Genomic DNA, 21,857 nt, shown 5'->3' with positions numbered 1-21,857 from the left:
AAACTACTGTACACAGAGCTAGCATTTCACATTTTAGCAGGCTTTATTGCAGTTAGCCAACCAACGACTACAGGAAGCATTGTACTTGAAAAGAACATTCCGTGGATGGGTGGTTGCCGAGGTAACCATTGTAGAGGCATGCAGGTCTTTCACGATTACACTATGAACTACTCAAAACAACAATCATAGGGGAAAAGCATTTGGAAAAAGCAACAAGTAAGTTACATGTGGATACAGAAGTCTACACACTATCTACAGTACGGGCCTGCCAACAAAGAGATGTGCTGCAGCTGGATGAACATTTGACTGCCATAATTGAAGGTATGCTTTCTGACATTGATTAAAGGCTTGGATCATGCTTAAAACACGTGTTTCCTCATTCAATATTCAACACACACTGAGGAAGCTGAGGAAATACATCATACCAAAAATAAAAATGTGACAGAAAAAACAACAATATTGATTTGAAAAAGAGAAGATCAGCTCTTTTACACATGATGGAAGGAAAGCAAGGCCAAATATTGACCCTTGGGGTACAGCTTTGAAAAGCAAAATTAATGTAGGCGGCCCTACGGCCCACACAATCAGTATCTACGACGTTTGTTGTTGGGCCCGTCAAAGTTTCCCCCAACAGGGTTTCCCCTCCCAAAGCCTGGAGGCCCCCCCACAGCTGACAGTAGCCCAGGCCCTCCCCCCACTCCCTGTTGCTGCTGCTGTTGCTGTTGTTGTTGCTGCTGCTGCTGCTGTTGTTGCTGCTGCTGTTGCTGCTGCTGCTGCTGGGGGGAGTCAACCCCGGGACGCCCCCCCATGGGAGAACCCATCTGATTGGGAGCTCCCTGTGGGAACCTATCGTTTCGCTACAGAATGAACGAGGCGGGTAGTAGGGCAGCGGTCAGAGCAGCACATGACATGGCCAGTCCAGATGTAGAGGAGGACGGGATATTCAGGCACAATGTTCATACAAGTTCATTTTTCGCAGCAAAAGGTGTTCCGAGCGTTGCAGTCAAAGACAAGCAGAGTAGTTCCGTTCAGAGCCAAAAGGGGGAGAGAGAGGAATCAATCCATTAGTATTGGGTGCAGAGCTGATGGAGGCTGTGATAACGCCTTGCCAAGCCCTTCAGCAGCCTTTCAGACTTATCAGTGTTAAGGGGGCTCAATCTAAAGGGAGGGTTCACCCAAAAACCTAAATTTGTCACTGTTTCCTCCCTCCAACAAGGTGATGTGTGAGGTCAATCTTGAGGGGAGGAAACAACAACATATGTTGTTCAGGAGTTATGAAAACATCTCACCAAGTTAGATTTAGGGTTGATTTATAAAGTACCGCTATAGGCCAAGATACACTGACAGCACAAAGACACATAACCAATGGGTTTAAGGAAAAGATGCCAGAAGAGACCAGTGAAAAGAACAGTTGGATGCAACAACTGAAACTCTTGTCTCGGAAACACCATTTGTGCAGTCAACCGTCAATCTAAGTCAAGCTCATCAACAACACTCCTTAGAATGTGAATCAGCTTATACTTAAAATCGATTTCGTTACCGCCCACTTCACTGCTTTCTGGCACCTCCTCACCACTGGTGAAAAATCATGACCGTACTCAAGAGAGAACAATCACTCTCTTAGTGACCTAGAGTTGTTCGAATGGGAAACCCTTAACCAATACACTATATTGCAGTTTTCTTTTCAGTACCAAAGGTTTAAAGAGGGATAGGGAAACAAATAAGGGGGACAGTTAGAGCGCACTTCTTTGCGCATACATTACCATAGCTCCATTCTCTGGCATCATTGGTGCGCCCATGTTTGGAGTTCCCTCTGGGCCCATGGCTCCGCCCCTTCCACTCATGCCCATGCCAATCATTTGAGGGGGCCCCTGGCTACCTCCGGCAACAGAGGCGGGGTTAAACCCATCTACACGTAAAACAATGTGGTATTTGTTTGGTCATATTGGAAGTTAAACTCTCTCCCCACACACCCTGTGGGAATTGTTTCTGTTGTTGTAGACTCGTTGCAATGATATCGCTAGGCTGACAAAGCTTGCTAACGTTGGTTTGTTGGTTAGATAAGACGTGAAAATGTTTCGAACAAATAATAATAATTAACGATGCTATGACTTGAACTCGCTGATTAATTGATGATAATAAAACTAAATTTAAGCCTATACAAAAAAAAAAAAAAAAATCCTGAAACGTTATACTTGAGCCAGTCAAAATAATGGTGGGCTCGTTCTTTACTTTGAATCCGTTGCAATTGATCAATTATGGCCAAATATCAACAGGTCACATTCAGAAGGCACAATGTCGTAACATTTTACAAACATAAATAACCTTTCTTCAAGTTTCAGGTAGTCCCTCCTCCACCTGTGCCTGACTAGCCCAACCCCGAAAGAAATCAAACAAAACAACCAAAAACCAACGTTAGCATATACACTCACTGAACACTTTATTAGGAACACCTGTACACCTTCTCATGGTGGAGGTGGTGTAATGGTGTGGGGAATGTTTTCTTGGCACACTTTGGACCCGTTAATACCAATCTATCATCGCTTGAATACCACAGCCTATTTGAGTATTGTTGCTGACCATGTGCACCCCTTCATGGCCACAATTTACCCATCTTCTAATGGCTACTTCCAGCATGATAATGCAACCATGTCACAAAGCAAAAGTCGTCTCAAACTGGTTTCATGAACATGACAATGAGTTCAGTGTTCTTCAGTGGCCTTCCCAGTCACCGGATCTGAGTCCAATAGAACATCTTTGGGATGTGGTAGAACGGGAGATTCACAGCTTGAAAGTGCACCTGAAAAATCTGCAGGAATTGCGTGATGCAATCGTGTCATCATGGACCAGAATCTCAAAGGAATGTTTCCAACATCTTGTGGAATCAATGCCACGAAGAATTGAGGCTGTTTTGAGAGCAAAGAGAGGCCCTACCCAGTATTAGTATAGTGTTCCTAATAAACAGAGGCCCTACCCAGTATTAGTATAGTGTTCCTAATAAAGTGCTCAGTGAGTGTAGCTTGATGCATGTTACAGTAGGACTAATCAAAGATCATTATGAAAAACAAGCAGTAGTATAGTACCATTTGCAGTTATTACAGTAGGATCAATGTGGGACAAGCTATGAGAGGCTCTGATTGTATTATTGAGTTTCAGATCTAAGCTAAAACCCCAACATCCAAATCTGATTTTTAATAATAAAAACAAAAAAACCTGGACTGCACATCACCATTGTCTTCAGGCAAATGTTTCTGTGAATCTTAGACACAAATCCAACCCATTCAAGTTTTATAGTCATAAAATACAGGTCTTTGACACACCTCAAAACAGGCATAGTTTTCCCACAGGTAATTAGACAGAGCTAATGCTTAGGTTTGCCTCCACACACAGCTGAAAATAAAGATATTGACTTGAGGATCGACACAGGTGGTGACCACAAACAAATTCACTCACACACACACACACTCACACACACACACACACACACACACACACACACACACACACACACACACACACACACACACACACACACACACACACACACACACACACACACACACAACTACGGCCTATGACACACACAAAAGTTTACATTTAGAAACACATTAAGAAAATAGTTTAGAGTAGTGTCCAATTGTAGCATCTAAACAATCTGGGTTTCCTGAAAGCTTCTAAGCTAAAACGGCACTTTATTTCTCTCAACAACCCAAGCCAGACAACCAAGTAACAACAGCAAAATGTACGTTTGCTGGTCAATACTAAACAGAACTCGTTAAATAAAGCACTCTGCTGTTGAGTGGGTCTAGGTTGTGGAGAGAAATGAAGTACGCCATTAGATATTAATGACTCAATCTTGCTACACTTGTCTTTGCTGATGCAATACGTTGCATTCCTATGGTAACTTAGTGGATGTGCTCTTCTGCCAACTAAATGATTATCTCTACAATATAAAAAATAAAAAATAGTAAAAAATAAATGTTTTCTAGATTTGGCTGTTTGTAGGGTATGACAGAAATAGCTAATAGAGTTAAAAAATAGTTTGCTTCAGTATTTCCTATGAAAATGAAAATAACTGAAGGTCAAAGTAGTAAATTGTATTGTGTATGAGCAGAAATCCTCAAAAGTTAAACAAAATTCATGATTTCATAAATAACACACCAAGGGTAGACATGCTCAACAGTGGAATCATGTTCTCTGAGCTTTTCAACTCCAGGCTTAATCCCATCATCAGGTCCCATCTCAAAGACACACTCTTTCCCTAGTGATAACCGCTACATGCAGTCTGGGTGATGTGCAGCCCTGGGTTACATTAATACATTGGTGAAGAAGCCACCTGAAGAAGCCTCTCAAAGCCAAACCAGTCAGAGCATATTTCTGGATATTTCTATTTTCCTAGTCCCTTTACCAAGCCCCCTACTCCTTTGGTGTCTGCAGATCTGAGGGAACCTCATAGGTGGTAGTCAATATGGTAGTAGCTCCCACTTCCAACAAGTTTAGGGGACCGCCATATTCAGAACACATATCCGATTCTTCCAGATTTACAAAGACTAAATGGGTAAAGGGTTGGTTGTTTGGGCAAGTAAGTGCAGAGTTATCATCATGACCCTACCTCCCATATTAATGCCTCCACGAGGGCCCAGTTCACCCATCCTTATATCCTGTTCTCTCTGGAAAAAGTGAAAAAGAGGGGTGCACCCATAAACCTTGTGAATAAACCCCCGTATGACGATTCCTCACGCAGTAACCACAACACTCACACAGATGCCTAAACAGCCGGACAGTATCCAACTGTGCTACAAAAGGGGCAGATACAAAAGCTATACAGTACTGCTTGAAAGTATGTGAACCCCTTGTGCAATTACAGTTTTTTTTTGTTTTTACCATGAAATCTTTATTTAATCAGAACCAGTCTTTTTTTATTTGACATAACAGGTTTATATTTTCCAATTCCATGTGTTGGTTTACAGGAAATCATGCATGTAGTAGAAAAACTAAATAATAAATTAGTGCAGGTACAAAAATAAGTGAACCCCAAGTTGCATTGGTTAAATCAAGTAGGTAAGTAGAATCAGGTGGGTAAATAATTGGGTACCAAATGAACCAATCAAAGGAGAGATCTTTAAGAACGTTTGGGCGGGACTCTGATAAATAGAGATAAGAAACCTTGTCAGTTTTGTGTTTCCCATACAGGTGAATGCAAAACACACCATGCCGAGAGGAATGGAGATGTCAGTGAACATCAAGAAGAGGGTAGTGAGAGCACTTCAGTCTGGGCAAGGCTATAAAATCATCTCAACAAGATTTGAGTTCCATCAGTCCACTGTGAGGCAAATAATTCACAAATGGAGAGCATTTAACATGACAGCAACTTGGCCTAGATGTGGATGCCCTTCCAAAATATCCCCAAGAGCCACAAGAAAAATAATAAATCAGGTAAAAGCCAGCCCAAACATACAGTAACATCTAGAGATTTGGAGATCTTCCTTGCTGCATCTCAGGTAACTGTGCATGCTTCAACAATAAGAACAACACTGAATCAAAATGGCATTCATGAGAGGGTTGTTAGGAAGAAGCCTCTGTTGTCAAAAAAGAACCAAACTGCCCATCTTAACTTTGCCAGAAACCAACTGGACAAGCCTGAAGGGAAGTCCGTTCTCTGGACAGATGAATCCAAAATGTACCTTTTTGGTCACAATCAAAACCACTATGTTTTGCGAAAACCCAACACTGCCTACCACCAAAAGAACCAATATCCCAACAGTCAAGCATGGTGGTGGGAATGTCAAGATCTGGGGCTCCTTTTCCTCCTCTGGACCTGGATGACTCCACATCATTAAGGGAACCATGAAATTAAGGTATACCAGGAGATTATTGAACAGAACGTCAAGCCATCAGTCAAGGAGCTAAAGCTGGGCTGGAAGTGGGTCTTCCAACAAGACAACGACCCGAAGCATTCAAGCAAATCTACCAAAGAATGGGTCAGGAGAAAGAAGATTTGTGTTTTGGATTGGCCAAGTCCAAGTTCTGACCTAAATCCAGCCGAGATGCTGTGGCAGGACCTGAAGCGGGCAGTTCATGCCAGAAACCCCTCAAACCTCACTCAAGTTCTGTAAAGAGGAGTGGGCAAAAATCCCTCAAAAGCAGATGTCATAGACTGATTAGTGGGTAAATGAGACGTTTACTCCAAGTTATCGCTGCTAATGGAGGTTACTGACTGAAGAGGTTGACATATTTTTGCAATCTGAGTTTTTGTTAAATAAACCACTGTCGTTACATAAACAATGAAAATGTTTTTTTTTGTGTCCTTCATTTGGAATTACAAATTGGGGTTTAGATAAAGATTTTATAAGTTCATTTTAATATTTTATACAAAAATAATGACCATCCCTGTAGGTTTCACTAACTTTCAAGCAGCACTGTATGTGTGGAACTATATTGGATTGGATATACAAAAATATGGTTGTAAGAGAAGATAGAATGTAGATGGATCATGGAGTTGTGGATTCTTAACTTGGTCCATTAAGGTCCATTTGAAAGGTCAAGTGGTCTGTATGTGTGTAATGAAGATTTGATAACTTGAGAGGACAAGCCAAAACATAAAAGAAATTTGGGGTTGTCCAAAACTGAATTGATCCTGTAAATGGTAACTCAAGAGTTATTTCTAACACAGATAAGAGATTATTAATCAATGTGCAAAAGAAAAGAAAAAGTAAAGAAGGGAGCAGTGAAACTCCCAGGTACCCACCCCACATGAAGGTCAAACAAACGTCTCATTAGAACACACACATCAAAATAAATGTAGGAAAATACATTAAAAAAAGTATATCTGTAAGTACACATATCACCATCTCTTGACCAACCAATCCCCCCCCCCCCGGAAATGGTGGAAATGTAGTTTCCGCCACCCCCCGCACGCACGCACACTTGCTAAAACACACACACGCACACGCACATGCACACACACACACACACAACTGAATAAATATCTGTATTCTGTAATCAACATTTGCTCATCATGCCCCCACACATTCACGACAACAATCATCACACAAACACATGGTGCGTTATTCTGTCTAAGACCAGAGGCTTATTCAGGAGGACGCAAGATTACAGAACATCCACTCCAGATAGATATGTAGTGTCTAGAACAGGCATGTTCTCTTACATAGGATAGATAAATTATGTCAGTTCTAAACACAACATTCTCACATGGAATAGAGAATTATGTCAGTTCTAAACAGAACATTTCTACCTGCAACTTTCTATACGGCTGTGACACAGTAGTAATGTGTCAACGCGAGCATCTTAATATTGGTCATACAGTTAAATACAAATATTATCAGACATTTTTCCATTATCGCACCCTCTCTGGACAAGCCAGGGTGTGTTAGTTCCAGAGATTGTTTGAAACTTTAAGAACCAACCGAGATTCACTTGTTGGTTCTCTCGGTTTCTAACATTCTCTGGTGCGATAATGGAGAAGCAACTATTGAGTGTCCTTGTAGAAAAAAAAAAAAATAATAATAATAATTCTGACATTCATGACTCTTAAATATTCCAAATCATAACGTGTTTTAATCTTAATTGGGAAGTAGATAAAAAACAATGGCTAATCTGATGAGGGTGAGTGTACCGAACAGCCAAGAGGAGATTAAACGAATCGGACCAATTTATGAACGCGTGATAAAACTCAGCGCCACAGGCAGCTCTGATCATAACTGTAGAAAAAGATGTAACTGAAATGATCTTGCTAGCTCGCCAAATTTCCCCTCACAGAAATGACGCTTTGCTAAGACTTTAGTCCAGCATATATCTAATACATATTTCACATATTAACAGCCGACGTTCTAAAACAAGGTAGCTCAATAAAACCGTATTCAAAAACAGTTGCGTCTCCTCTTGGCTGTTGTATTAGTATCCATCTCAAGAGTGAGATCTAGAAAATAGATAGTTATAGTGTTTAAGTAACATCTCAGCCTGCATATACTTACCTGAGATATAATGGAGAGGGTTCCATATTATTGAAAACAGTACAAAATGTTCTTCAGACAAGCACACACATGAACACATACACACATGACAAGAACATGATCTAGATGAAGTACAAACATACACAAGTGCACACGCACAAACACGCACCCACACAGGAAACACACACACACACACACACATACACACACACACACACACACTTTTAACAGAGAACAGAGATATGTGCATAAAGAAGATATGATTAGAAATTGAGTGTGGACATAAATACATTACAAAAGTTATCAGCATGTAGCAAAGGTAATTAATTATATATTATATATATATATATCAATATCACTCAATCTAATGTACAGTGTCTTCGGAAAGTATTCAGTCCATCAATCCACACACAATACCCCAGAATGACAAAGCGAAAACATGTTTTTAGAAATTTCAGTAAATCCATTCAAATTGAAATACAGAAATACCTCATGTACATAAGTATTCAGACCCTTTGCTATGACACTTTGAAAATCCTAACCTACACAGTGTGTAATTGATTCCTATGCAAATCAGACCCTATAAAAACAAAGATATTCATTCCAAACTATTATCCTTGCATTAAGATGGACTCGATTCAACTTATTGAGTGATTTGTTGATGACATTTTTGCATTTTAGCTAATTTAAAGAGTGTTATAGCAAAGGGTCTGAATACTTATGTACATGAGGTATTTCCGTATTTCAAATTTTAATACATTTATAAAAACATGTTTTCGCTTTGTCATTCTGGGGTATTGTGTGGGGATTGATGGCAAGTTTATATTTAATCCATTTTAAATTGAGTCTATAACACAACAAAATGTGGAAAAAGTAAAGGGGTCTGAATACTTTCTGAAGGTACTGTACATCTGGTTGTTGAACCCACAAAGAACAACAACTGTTAATCTACTGACTAACTGGTCAAAGGACCAGGGTAACTTGTTTAATGAATGCCCAAAGAGAACACAGAAGGTCTGAAAAACTGAATTTAACGGTGTGAAATTTCATATACATGTATGCCATTGAGAAGAAACACATACTCCTAAGATAAAATGTCTAAAAGAGATTAAAAACAAACATCATGGCACAAAATGTATTTTACAATTACTGGAAATGTTGAGTCTGAAAAGTCATCATGGCCCCAGCTATCATCTCTTTCACACATGAATATCAATTATCATTCAAGCACTCAACCATTCAAGAGTAGAATTGATTGAGAGAAGCTTTTTGTGTCAAGTAAGGCATACAACATGGGTTAAGGCAATCTAAAAACATCCTCAGAAATGTATGTTGTGGCTACTAATTACGTATCATAATTCTTACCGAAACACTGGGCCAGCTCTAACTGGTCTGTGAATACACAGAACCTTGAGAATGGTCATCATCAGGTGTGTTACTGCAGTTATAGACAGTCACACTCATTTACTTCTTACAATGAATATTAACACGACCACGGTTTAATGCCTCTTAGAATCTTTAAATGTTCACCCTAGCCGAGTTATCTATGTGTTGAGTACAAAAAGGTAACTACATGTCTGTATAAGTAAATGCGAGTCTGACAGTGTGGTAATGTTGTGTGTGTGTTGTGTACATTGTGGTAATGTTGTGTGTGTGTTGTGGACATTGTGGTAATGTTGTGTGTGTGTGTTGTGGACATTGTGGTAATGTTATGTGTGTGTTGTGCACATTGTGGTAATGTTGTGTGTGTGTTGTGTACATTGGGGTAATGTTGTGTGTGTGATGTGTACATTGTGGTAATGTTGTGTGTGTGTTGTGTACATTGTGGTAATGTTGTGTGTGTGTGTGTGTGCTGTGTACATTGTGGTAATGTTTTGTGTGTGTTGTGTACATTGTGGTAATGTTGAGTGTGTGTTGTGTACATTGGGGTAATGTTGTGTGTGTGTGTTGTGGACATTGGGGTAATGCTGTGTGTGTGTTGTGTACATTGTGGTAATGTTATGTGTGTGTTGTGGACATTGTGGTAATGTTGTGTGTGTGTTGTGTACATTGTGGTAATGTTGTATGTGTGTTGTGTACATTGTGGTAATGTTGTGTGTGTGTTGTGGACATTGTGGTAATGTTTTGTGCGTGTTGTAATAGCTGTGTGTTGCGTCAGGGGAGTAAGAGTGGGGTGAGGATGGAAGTAACAGTAGAGGGAGCTTTGTATGCAATTCCAGCTGGTCCTCTTTCTCTAGGGCCTCTCAACACACCAAAGAAACAGGGAAGAAAAGTTGTTATGCATCAATTCAACATCATAACACACATCACATCCACAAGCATGCAGTATGATTAGATGCACTGTGGGTCAATTTATGTTTCTTGAGAATATCAGTAAGCTTATATCATTTCCTGAAATCCAAGTGAAGTATAGTGACTGAAGCTGAAATTGTTTGAAAGTTAAATACAAAACACTGCACGATGAATGTACTGTTTTTTTCATGTGAGAGGTAGCCATATCTTTTGAAGTGAAATGGCTGTATGTATTCACAAATAAAAACAAAATAAAGGATGATATATCAGCCATCATATCAGTATTCAGCAGATGCTGTATTTAATTACCAATATTCTGTGCCGGTATTTCATAGTGTTAAATCTTAAAAAACAGTCAGCCACTCAAGTTGTACGAGTTAAAACTGAGGAGAGCTACTTTTCCTTCATCCCATTGAAAATCCCACAGACTTTGTGGAAGGACACCTTTTCAAATTCTGTTGAAATACACTTTAACCCACATGGCCATCATCTCCCCACCTGTCGGTCAATAATGTCACTTTGACAGGAAGGCAATTTTACAAAATTCATACATATCAGTTTCGAGGCACATTCCAGAGGCTGCTGTAATACACAGCATATAAGGATGAACGCTAGCACTGAGAAGAAACAGTCAACTGATTTGTCATGAGGCTCGTCAAGCTGTGAAAATGTTGTAATTTATTGGTCTTTGTAATGTAGTTTCCGTGTAACCCTGTCAGAGAAAGAAATCGGACATATTCTACTGCCAAATATCACAAATATGTAGCTAGATAGATCACTCATCTGACCATATGAGTTAGTTCACCTTCATCTTGTACGGCTCTGTCGGAAGAGTACAGTGTTGAAAACACTTGTTCGGTTCAGCGTGGAGCAGTGTCCACTGAAACTTCGGATACAATTTATTTTCTGTAACAGCGGCACATAATGCGATGCATCTCTGTAATGTGTAGTGTGATCACCCACCACTACGTTCTTAGTCCAAGACGAGACAGAACCTATCAAAAGGTTAGGAACCATAGCACAGTGCTCTCGCTGTCTCACACACGCACACACACCTATGTACAAAATGATGATGATAAATTATTTAAAAGTATTTCCCACCAGAAAAAAAAATATCCCTATGTACAGTATTTTAAGTAGTAACTTTTGTGTGCAGCCATTTTTCCTCTGGCCATAACGCCAGGAACCCGGGATGTGGCCTTGTTCGACAGCTGAAGTTGCTGAAGTTAGCTAGCTAGCTAATTTAGAGTATCTAGCAAGTATCCCTCAATGTAATATGCTTATATGCTTATATACTGAGATGATACTGAACCATCTAAGATATAAGGATTCCACAGCTGATGGCTCACCTCGGGTCGAGTACTATACTGTTACGCTAAACATGTTTGGTTTTGGTTTGCAGACCACTTTGTTGTTGTTTGAATCCCAGATTGTCCCTTTAAATGCATGAATGAATTAGCTTAATGTATGGATGAGCTATTATAAATTGGGTTGTAGCTTAAAGGCAAGGTGCTTCATCCTGTGATTCGCTCTGTTGATCAACAATGGATTGTATCAATGACAGACAAATCAGAATTCAGTATTACAAGTAGGAGCAATGTGAGAGAATGTACTATTTACTCATGTATTGAAGAATTGGAGTAGTGAATTAGAAGTAAAAGAGTTAATATAGATATCATTTTTTGTCATTGTAGTTCGTTTGTAAGCAATATATTGAAATGTAATGACACTGAATATCGGCCCTTTTTAGATATATTTCCCATGTTGATAACCAACCAAGATGCCTTTTAAGTGCTTATATAGTTATGGCCAGCAGCAGCGATCACTCACCAAGCAAGTAAGGGTTTTTGGCCAGAGACACCGTACTCAGGAAGAGAAATAAGATATTATTTTATTTAAACATCACTTGAAATAAGTAATTTGGTAATATGCCTACCTCAGAGGACAAATGGTTATTATACAAGTAGCTTTGGAATTTCAAAATGGATGTTTTGGTGCTTAATGGAGAAACAAGCTTATTGCCCCATTTATCTCCAAGTTGAGTGATGGTGGCTGATGGACATTACTAAATAACCAAGGTAAGCACTTACCATCTATCTTTAACATGGCAGACGTATATAAAACATTAATGTAGCTTGAGGATCAAAATGGTGAACAATCCCTTTAAACCAGCTAAAAGGTGGAGAAAGAAATGTTAATTAGAGAGTGCAGAGAGATCTAGAATTACAGGCCTAGTCTATGTCAAGAAAGAGTAAATATGATACATTTACATTTGAAATCAAGAATACTGTGAATGTTTGTGTACTAAAAGGGTGAAATATTTGAAATACCAGTCGACACACTGCATCTGGAGTATGTACATTTCCAGACAACCTATTGACATTTCTAGCATATTTGAAAGTACTAATACTGTGTTTTTGAATCACACAGTTAATCCAAAATATTTGAGGACAAGTATCTCTGTCTAATAGACACTTAACACAAGAAGTGAACATCACGGGTCATTCATAGCCCCTTCTCTTATGACAGACCACTGGTCTGGGTCATTCATAGTAACCACCCCCCCACCCACCCACAATAGGCTGGAATGCTGTTGCAGGACCTATGCCCTCCTTCAGATAATTCAGAAGATCAATTCTACTTGCAAGAGTGTCAGCAACATTCTATGGTGCATGCTCCCCATAGGCTAACTGGAGCCATTGTGACATTGCTGACAACTATCCTGCCCTTCCACATGTGTGAATACTGCGGGAGCAGCCCTTAGAGGCTGTTTTCAAATAAAGCACTAAATAGCTTTCGGGAGGCATCAAGACTAGTGCTATTGGTAGTCTGAGAAGCTGCCCCTCGAAGAATAAACCACTGCACAGTTAGTACCTCAATGAGACCAACGATCAACAAACAAAACAAATGACCTCCAAAAGACTCTCACACATGACATTATGGTACTTGTGCACTGTTGCATCCTAGAGAGCTATGCTGTTGTGGTAGTGACAGAGGACGCTAATATATTATCATCGACAGTGTGAACCTACTCAACACACAGTGGTGGGACATAGGTTCTCTGCACAGAAATGACAGTATGGTGGAACAATACCCAAAAAGGCCAAGACCGCAACCCAAGACCCTCTTCTCAAAATTCGCCACGATAACAACAACCCTCTGCATGTGTGTATGAAGTAAACATTAGAAGTGTGTGTACGTGTTAAAAAATGTAAATAGCACAGCTACTCAAGGGCCTTGCGGAGAGCGGAGGAGGAAGCAATGATATCACCACATAACTGGTGTAGATATCTGAACGAGTAGCATGCACGTGTGTGTTAGTTCCCAGTGTAATGACGGTATCTGTGAGTGGCATGTTTATGTGTCCATTTAACTCTTTAGAAACCGTCTGGAATGTGTGTGTGTGTGTTCCCAGTGTACTCACACTGTCCATAAAGTTGGGTTTGAATCCGTCTGACTGGCGTCTCATCTCGTCCTGCTCTCGATGGCGCATCATCTCCTCCTCCCGTCTACGCATCTCCTCCTCATGTCTGGGAACAGGAGAGAGTTACACACAGAAACACACACACACACACCTGCCCAGTAAAGAAAGTTCACACACACACACACACACACACACACACACACACACACACACACACACACACACACACACACACACACACACCTCATCTCTATCTGCTTGCGTTTCTGCAGCTCCTGGTTGCGTAGCTCCTCAAGACGTCTCAGTTCTTCCTGACGCCTCATCAGATCTGGAGGAGAGAAGAGGAGAATACGTTTGGTATTGAATTGCATCAACTATTGTGTGCTGATCTGGTGCTGAGAAAATTATTCAAGGTACAGTAAAAAATAATCGTACATCGTTTTGGTACTCGCAAAGGGTAAATTGATTCACTATATAAGAGTTAAGCAGTGTTTCCTAGCATGATGGTTGAGACAGTCTCCCTATGGCAGGGATGTACAAATGTTGTGTGCGCACGTGTGTGTGTGTGTGTACCTTGTCTCATCATCATGAGCTGATGCTCATGTTTGGCAGCCTCCATCTCTGCCTCCAGTTTCTCCTTGGCCTCTCGGATGTTCCTGTCCACCTGGTCCCGCTGCTGTTTCTCCATCTCATCCAGGGCCTTCCAGCGGGACGAATACTCAAACTCAAAAGTCCCCGGCTGGGCAAACCGTGGGGGCTCCTCCCTTTCCCTAGAGGAAGACATGAGGAGGTTAGGGCAAAGGATTAGCTGTTCTAGAGATAGTGTCGAAAGAGATTGTCTTTAATGGATACTACTATGGTGCTTTGGTCTTTGGCCCGAGCACTGGTGGGTTTTTTTTGGTGCATTTCCACCACCCGGGTGATTCTGAGGTCTTGGGCTTTTTTTAAATTTATTTTTAGGGGGGCCGTTCTCAGATATGGAAACACAACTGTCTGAAGGTCGGACTCAAGTCAAAAGGCTTTGGACCAAGCACTGGTACCAAAAGTGACAGTGGAAAATTGCCACTAGTGGCTGCCCTCTCTGAACGTACTTGTGGTACTGGGCTGATTTCTGCAGCAGCTTCTCAGGAAGACCGTCCTCTTCATCCAGCTGCTCTGTGGGCTCCACCATGGCCGGGCGAGGGGACCTGGATCACAAACATTAGTTGAAAGTTCAAAAGCTTTCGGTTCAGCAGGTTCCGGAACAGCTTCTCCCTGCAGGCCTTAAGGCTGCTCAACTGACACCACCTCAGGCACCCCCACCCCCCCCCCCCCAGAGTGTTTGCACAGCTACATAACACATACAGTAGATCACTGTTTAAAATATGAGTGCTATCATCGCAGTGGTGGGCTACCTCAGATAGTAGTTGTGAAGACATGTGAAGTGCTGCCTAAAGCCACCACAACGTGGAGGAAAGAGCTGTGAGTGATGTCAGAAAAGATCCATCCTCGTAATTACTGACAGCACTGACATCTGTGCTCCCTCCTTGTAACAATAATCACTCAAATGAAAATGGGAGAGAATGGTTTGTGACTGCAGAGCCTTGACTAATTAGCTCGCTAGATAGATTAGCTCCTTGCACAGATGACAGAAAATCTCCTATATTTGGCCAAACGGAGTTTATTAGACAGCAGATCAGTTCATGAATTAAAAGGAGATGAAGTTGTTTAAATATCAAGTTAACTTAACGGGGACCAATCATGTTTCCTCCATCACATTCCCTCTAACACAATATTAACTACTTCAATACTTCAAACCCTAACCCCCCAAAATAACATGTGAAGCTCACTACCGCTGTCACAGTAAACGTATTCTGCCATCGTTGACAAATTCATATATTAAACACTGACCTACTGTACTACACACACACACACACACACACACACTTACGTGGTAAGCAGAAGTGCACCATCAGAACAGCGGTCCAGAGCTTTGCGTGCGGCAGGTTTGTTAGCGAACTCCACAAAGCCCTTTCCCGTGGGTCGCCCACGGTCATCCACCACAACGATGGCCCTCTCCACAGGGCCAAACTCGGCAAAGGCCTGCTCCAGAAGTTCGTTGGAAACCAGCGGGGAGAGGTTCCGTACAGTGAGCGCAGAACCATGTGTCGCGAAGCGGATTCGGATGGGCCGGTTCCTCAGGACCGTGCCATCCAGCTCGGCTTTGGCAATCTCCGCCAACGTCCTCGTTTCCTAGGAGATGGAAGATGGAAAGTTATAGATAGGCATTGGCATAAGTGTACACAAGTGCTTCTGCTGTCGTAACAACTCTTTAACCAATGAGATTGCCTAGTTAGCTCACGTCAGTTTTCTAATGTTGACAGCATGGTCATCCTTAGAAAGCTTATACTTCTGGTGCTCCTTATCACATTTAAGAGACGTCTGTGGAACTACTTTCTCAACCATCTTAAACTTGCACAGAAATTATGAAAACTGTTGATAATTATTTACCTACTACTATCTGCTGTTTAAAATCAGTTTTTCTGCATCTATTTCTCCACAGAGAATGTGAAAGGTTACAGGACACGTCACAACCCCTGAGCCCGGGTATCTTCCTTCTACCCAGAATGTTCCACTTGCAGCTCTGACTTGGTGGCTCCTTCAAGCGCTTTTCCGATTGGGAAACTTGTATTTACATAGATCCGACATGACTTGAACGCACCATTATACCACTTATTATCCTACATCTGAGAGCATCTGACTTGGATTTTGAACTTTAAAAAAAATGTGCACCCTCTTTTATGAGTCTGTTCTATATATTTGTTTCATTCAAGCAAGGGGCAGAAGCCTGGCTGGTCTGATCCTAGCCAAAGTCGTCCCGTCAGGCTGCACGACGTGGAAGCCTAGGCCGGAAACACTAGCGAAGTCCCTCATTCATAGGTTCTTGGCTGTTCGTTGCGTTCTTAAATATCTATTCTATCAAAAATGGTGAAGTTAAGTCTTTACCAGTCGAATGAAGCCGAATCCTCTGTCTCGGTTGATGAACACCTCGTTGGCTTCTCCGTACTTGGAAAACAGCTTCTTGAAATCATCCTCTGTGATATCTGTCGGAAGATTACCGACGAAAAGCCGACAGCGCTGCGTGAAGGTTTTCTCCCCGGGTCTCCTGAAGCTCATCAGATCCAGGGTCATCTCCAGCGACTCATCGCCCTCCCCGTCTGTGGCGGGGCTTGTCGCTGTCGCCGGCTGTGGTGGTGGCGTTGGTCCCTCGGCGGTCGGACCTCGCTCCATCGCCGGGGAATCAGTGTTTCGCTTTGTGTGTTGTTGGGGCTTCGGCAAAGGACAGTTGTTTTGAATGTTTACCTGTTTTAGATTTCGGTTAGCCATAGTAACTGAGGCCGAGTGTGAAATGTTATTATTAAGGCTATGTCCACAGAAATTAATATATTTCTCAATGTAAGAAGACAGTTCATTCAACAGAAGCGTATGTGTTGTATTGACAGCAAAATGGCGGCGAATGCGTGCGCATTGCTGCGCAGGGTTGTTTTTGACGTAGCGAGGATTCAAATAATGCTGCGTTCGGCTGCTGTAGGAAACTCTGGGAAACTCGGATCAGAATGGTGGTACCATACCAGAGAACCAAGAAAACCTATATACAGGAGAACTCCCGAAAAACATGATATTTTGTACCAGCAGGGGCGCTAATGAGAGTAAGCATTATTTATAAATATGAAATAGCAATCTTATTTCCAAGGACAGTGTATCCTTATGGTTAATATTATGTAAATACAAATGTTTACAGTGTTCCGTCAGTCAGGAATTGGTAAAAGGGCTGTGCTATCTGCCCCACTTTTTTTTACAATCAAAAGTCTGGTCTTACATAGAAACAAAATGACATTGTCTATGTTTCATTATCATAATTTCAAAAAGAAAATGTGGAAAAAATTGTACTGCGCAACACCGAACGGGGCGGAGTTAAATGTGGGCGGAGTTAAAAGATATAAATCATTATGGTATTTGAGAGATCTGTTGATTGCACATATACTGTCCGTATGTTCAGTTAATGGCTGTGTTCTGTGGTGGTTATTCAAAGAGAATTCACTGGACATTCTATTGAGGATTTTGTAGACAATAGGAGCCATGTTGTCACTGCCATGTTTTCAAGCCGTGCAGTTGGAATTTCACTACATTGTTTGACTTAAGACTGCACAGAAGCACTGCCCCCGGCTGTTCTAGTCGTTTGGCTTTCAAACTCAAACATGCCATATGATTCAAACCAAACAATGCACTTTGTCTCAGGTTACTGAGGTAAAACAATCACAAAAGAATCTTTTTTTTCTTTTTTTTTTCTTTTTTTGCATAAAAGCTAAATACTATATAAAATAAAAGGATTACATGTGTAGGAGGTGTACACACACAAACACACTGCCACTTCAAAGGTGTTTTACTTCCTCTGTTCCTCACTTCATCATCATCATCATCATCATCATCATCATCATCATCATCATCTTTACCATCTCTCTCTGATGTGTGTGTGTGTGTATGTGTGTGTTTTACCCCTTGGCCACTAGGTGGTGTGCGAAGACTTGCAAGTGCAAGAACAGCCTCTATGTCAGCTCAGTTGGCATGGCGTAGCGATTGTTACCAGCAGAGCAGACATGTTCTATCTCTCAGCCACTATGTTATGGTTAATGCTGTTGGAGGGGGAGGGGGGGGGCAATTGGATCTGGCTGAGATCGGTCCACCAAACCTCAGTTCCCAACAAGGCGGTAGCACATTAAGTGCAGTGCCAACAGGATTAACCTACTTGGCAGTGATTGATTTCGGCTCACGAAGGGCAGGGTTGCTACAATGTCATGATTCCTATTTTCATGGAACAGCTAAAGTCTCTGTGTGTGTGTGTGTGTGTGTGTGTGTGTCTGTGTGTGTGTGTGTGTGTGTTTTGCTCTCCTTCAGGGTCTCTTTGATATGGCAGTAAGGTGACCCAGTACAACCATAAAGAAAGAGTTTGGCATTCTAATGGGAACAGGGCATTCCACTGAGAGTGCTGTTTCTGTGGAAGGTTTGACAGAGGGTGGTGTGATGAGCTGCTGCCATAGGTCTAAACATACGCCTCCAATGACCTGTTGATGCGGTCACAAAAGACTGAGGGTGAAAGCAGTGTGGCTGAGGGTAAACAAGGCAGTGTGGTGAGGGTGTGTCAAACAAACAGATTATTTCAGAGGCACACACACCTATGTGCATGCACACATACACTACACACACACACACACACACACAGGGTGAATGGAGTGAGTGGGGGGGAAGCGGTTTCACACACACACACACACACACACACACATATTCCAAATGGGGAAAAGTGGAGGGAAGGGGTTCACCGTGATAAAGGCATAGTTGGCCTCTTTGTACTGGGTGTCTGAGACAGGTCATGTGATGAGGGTGGTATTCACGAACCCCCACACAACGAAAGGGTCCTGTAGCCACATTTTTGCCCATTGTGATGACATAAAGGACATCAGGATCACTGGTTGCAGACAGACACAGAAGTGTGACAGTGTGACACACACACACACACACACACATACACACACACCCGGTGCAAATCTCAAATTACATCCTATTCCCCATATACAGTACTGCATTACTGTAGTTTTGTGCAGTAGTTGTTGTATGTTGCCTGCGGTTTCACTCTCAGCTCAGCAAACATTGTTCCTGGGGATGAATCAAGTTGACTGAATTGTATGTATTGATGATTGTTGATTCTAACCACACCTAATTTAGGGAGAGTATATGGACTTGCTCATACCTCTGTGATTGGTTCATTTCACAGCTTCTGGTGATGATAACTACAAGATGGTAATGATGATTACCCATCATTCCAGATTGCTGTGTGTGTGTGTGTGTGTGTGTGTGTGTGTGTGTGTGTGTGTGCCCGCATGCGTGTGCATAGTGGAGGGACCAGCCCTCTCACACACACTCACACTGAGGCTGTGAGACTGATCCCCAGGTACTCTCATCTCTGTGTTAGTCCTGGCATAGCAGCACTGGAGGAAGATAGCCTACACTTGACTGAAGGGATGGACATGAGCTTAGGGGGAGAGCTGCACAACTTTAAGGGTGTGTGTCTGTGTTTGTGTTGGTGTGTGTGTGTGTGTGTGTGTGTGTGTGTGTGTGTTGCAGGTGTGCAACTCTTCGGGGGACGGGGGACGGGGGAGTGTGTTCTGTACAAACTGGCCGCACTCCAAAATCTGAAGCAACAGTATAATAGCAGTGATCACATGAACACACACACATACTCAAACACACTCACTCACACACACACACACACACACACCCAGACGCACAGTCAGGCGAGAGGGAGGTATGTGTGTGTGGGTGTGGGTGTGGGTGTGGGTGTGTGTGTGTGTGTGTGTGTGTGTGTGTGTGTGTAGGCGGATGGGTGTGTATGTGTAGAGAGGGAAGGGGAAAATCTTTTCACCCCAATTGTTAGGGCTCAATCCCCTGCGCTTTCAGGGCACATAAAGGAAGTGCTGGACTCAGCAGGGTTAGTGGGCTAGGCCCAGGGGAGAGGCCAGAGCCCAGGGGGGAACTATAGGCAGCGATTAGCCAGTCAATCCTCTCCCAATCACATGATATGAACTAATGTGGCCACCATAAAACAACAGGAGGGAGAGGGGGTAGAGTGGTTGGGTGGTTGGGTGGTGGTGGGGGGTGTGGGGGGTGGGGTTTGCAGAAAGGGATTGCAGAAGATGGAGAGAGGGACAGAGGGGTGATAGAGAGGGAGGGAGATGGACAAATATTAGCAATGCTTTTCTCAAACACACTAAAAACTATAGACCGATCACAATTCCTCTGGTTTAGAATCACCCCATATCACTTGAATTGTTATAGACCCCATTCCATTCATCCCTAGCTGGCCAACCAGGGATGTGCAGTAGTGGTAGATTAAAAGGTGGGTAAATTAAGGACACCAGAGAAAAATGGCAACATAAGAATCCGCACATTTTCGTAAAAGATATTGACCATAAAAACGAATTAGAAAGGACTGGGGTATCTGTTCAGTCCATTCAGATCTGGGTGCAGAGAGTGATATTAGAGTGATATTAGAGTGATATTAGAGATATGTTACACTAAACTGCTATCATGCTTTTCCTGAGGTGGGATGTCATTCCAAAAGCCTGAGCATAAAACGCTTCAATGATATCTTTCTCCCACTGGTGTTGATTATAGCCTGTCAGCCATGCTACTGCTGTATATCAGACGCACACACAATTACATTTTGATTGATGCCTCCCACGATAGTGTGAAAACCGTGTGCGTGTGTGACTGTTTGTATTCCTTTGGACACAATGATGAGGTGTACATGCTGATCAACCCATCCCATCCTCCTTCTTTCCTTTCCAATCCACTTCTCCTCTCTCCCTCTCCCCTCCCAACTCCCTCTCCCTCCTTCCTCCCTGCATTCCCATCCTCCCTCCCTCTCTTCCCAACACCCTCCACCCTCGCAAGTGTGCTGCCATTGAAACAAAACCACGGTGTGACAGATTAGATATGGTACAAAAAGTTTATTCAGTAACAGTTTTGTAAACATTTGAGGTAAATGAACATTTACATCAACATGTTCTTACAAAAGTTCAGACGCAAGGCACTTCTCTCCATAGACAGAGATTTCACAATGGGGATTTGCTCTGAGCATGTCTAAATCTCCTTCCCTGCCTCACTGGCCAATGGAATCTCGGTGCACCCTGGAGATTCCATAAGTCCAATAAAAATGTACGTTTTCCAAGGGGGGGGGGGGGGAGGGGCGGGGGGTGGGGGGGGGGTTGGTGCAAGAAGGGGGGAACACATCCATTGAGTATAACTATAGCCAAATGCCTCTATAATCCTTTTAGACAAAAAGTCAACAAACAAGCAATATTTTTTTCAAAATCAAATTTTGAGTCTTTTTTTTTCTGTAATTCTCTCATAAATACTTTCAAAAATATTGAGACATTCCTTCTGAAATGTCCTTTGTTATTTTGTCCTTCCTACCTCTATAGAGTCTTAGAACAGCATTCTGTCTAACTGTGCAAATCTTCATCTACATACTAAAGAGTGTAAACTTTCAACAACCGAAATGACAAGGTTATAAACACTTTTCTCAGCAGAAATTGTAAGTTAACAACACCGTAACCTGTTTCAACAACTCT

The 21,857-nt window shown here is 42.1% G+C and overlaps 2 protein-coding genes across 2 annotated transcripts in view; both read right to left on the bottom strand.

The window, feature by feature from the left end:
• Positions 1 to 21,857, bottom strand: part of LOC310815397 (uncharacterized protein) — a 116,270-nt gene that overhangs the window by 20,909 nt on the left and 73,504 nt on the right. The window contains exon 6 of the mRNA XM_083685144.1: positions 699 to 770. Within this exon, the coding sequence (XP_083541270.1) occupies positions 699 to 770 (72 nt within the window). The remainder of the gene's footprint in view (positions 1 to 698; positions 771 to 21,857) is intronic.
• Positions 719 to 17,508, bottom strand: pspc1 (paraspeckle component 1). Its single transcript, XM_083685143.1, has 8 exons — positions 16,675 to 17,508; positions 15,620 to 15,921; positions 14,781 to 14,876; positions 14,263 to 14,459; positions 13,933 to 14,017; positions 13,690 to 13,795; positions 1,764 to 1,909; positions 719 to 857 (listed from the first exon to the last, which is right to left on the bottom strand). The coding sequence occupies exons 1-7, from the start codon at positions 17,053 to 17,055 to the stop codon at positions 1,856 to 1,858; spliced, it is 1,221 nt and encodes a 406-aa protein (XP_083541269.1). The 5' UTR covers positions 17,056 to 17,508; the 3' UTR covers positions 719 to 857; positions 1,764 to 1,855.

This window comes from Argentina silus, assembly GCF_951799395.1.
Source record: "Argentina silus genome assembly, chromosome: 14".
Lineage (NCBI taxonomy): Eukaryota > Metazoa > Chordata > Actinopteri > Argentiniformes > Argentinidae > Argentina > Argentina silus.
This window is presented reverse-complemented; position numbering and strand designations above follow the sequence as displayed.

Coding starts and splice junctions, on each gene's coding strand:
- pspc1 (XM_083685143.1), bottom strand. CDS start 17,055: ATGGCTAACCGAAATCTAAAACAGGTAAACATTCAAAACAACTGTCCT. Junction 15,922..16,674: donor GATTCGGCTTCATTCGACTG/GTAAAGACTTAA, acceptor TCCATCTCCTAG/GAAACGAGGACGTTGGCGGA. Junction 14,877..15,619: donor GGTGCACTTCTGCTTACCAC/GTAAGTGTGTGT, acceptor TTTGTGATCCAG/GTCCCCTCGCCCGGCCATGG.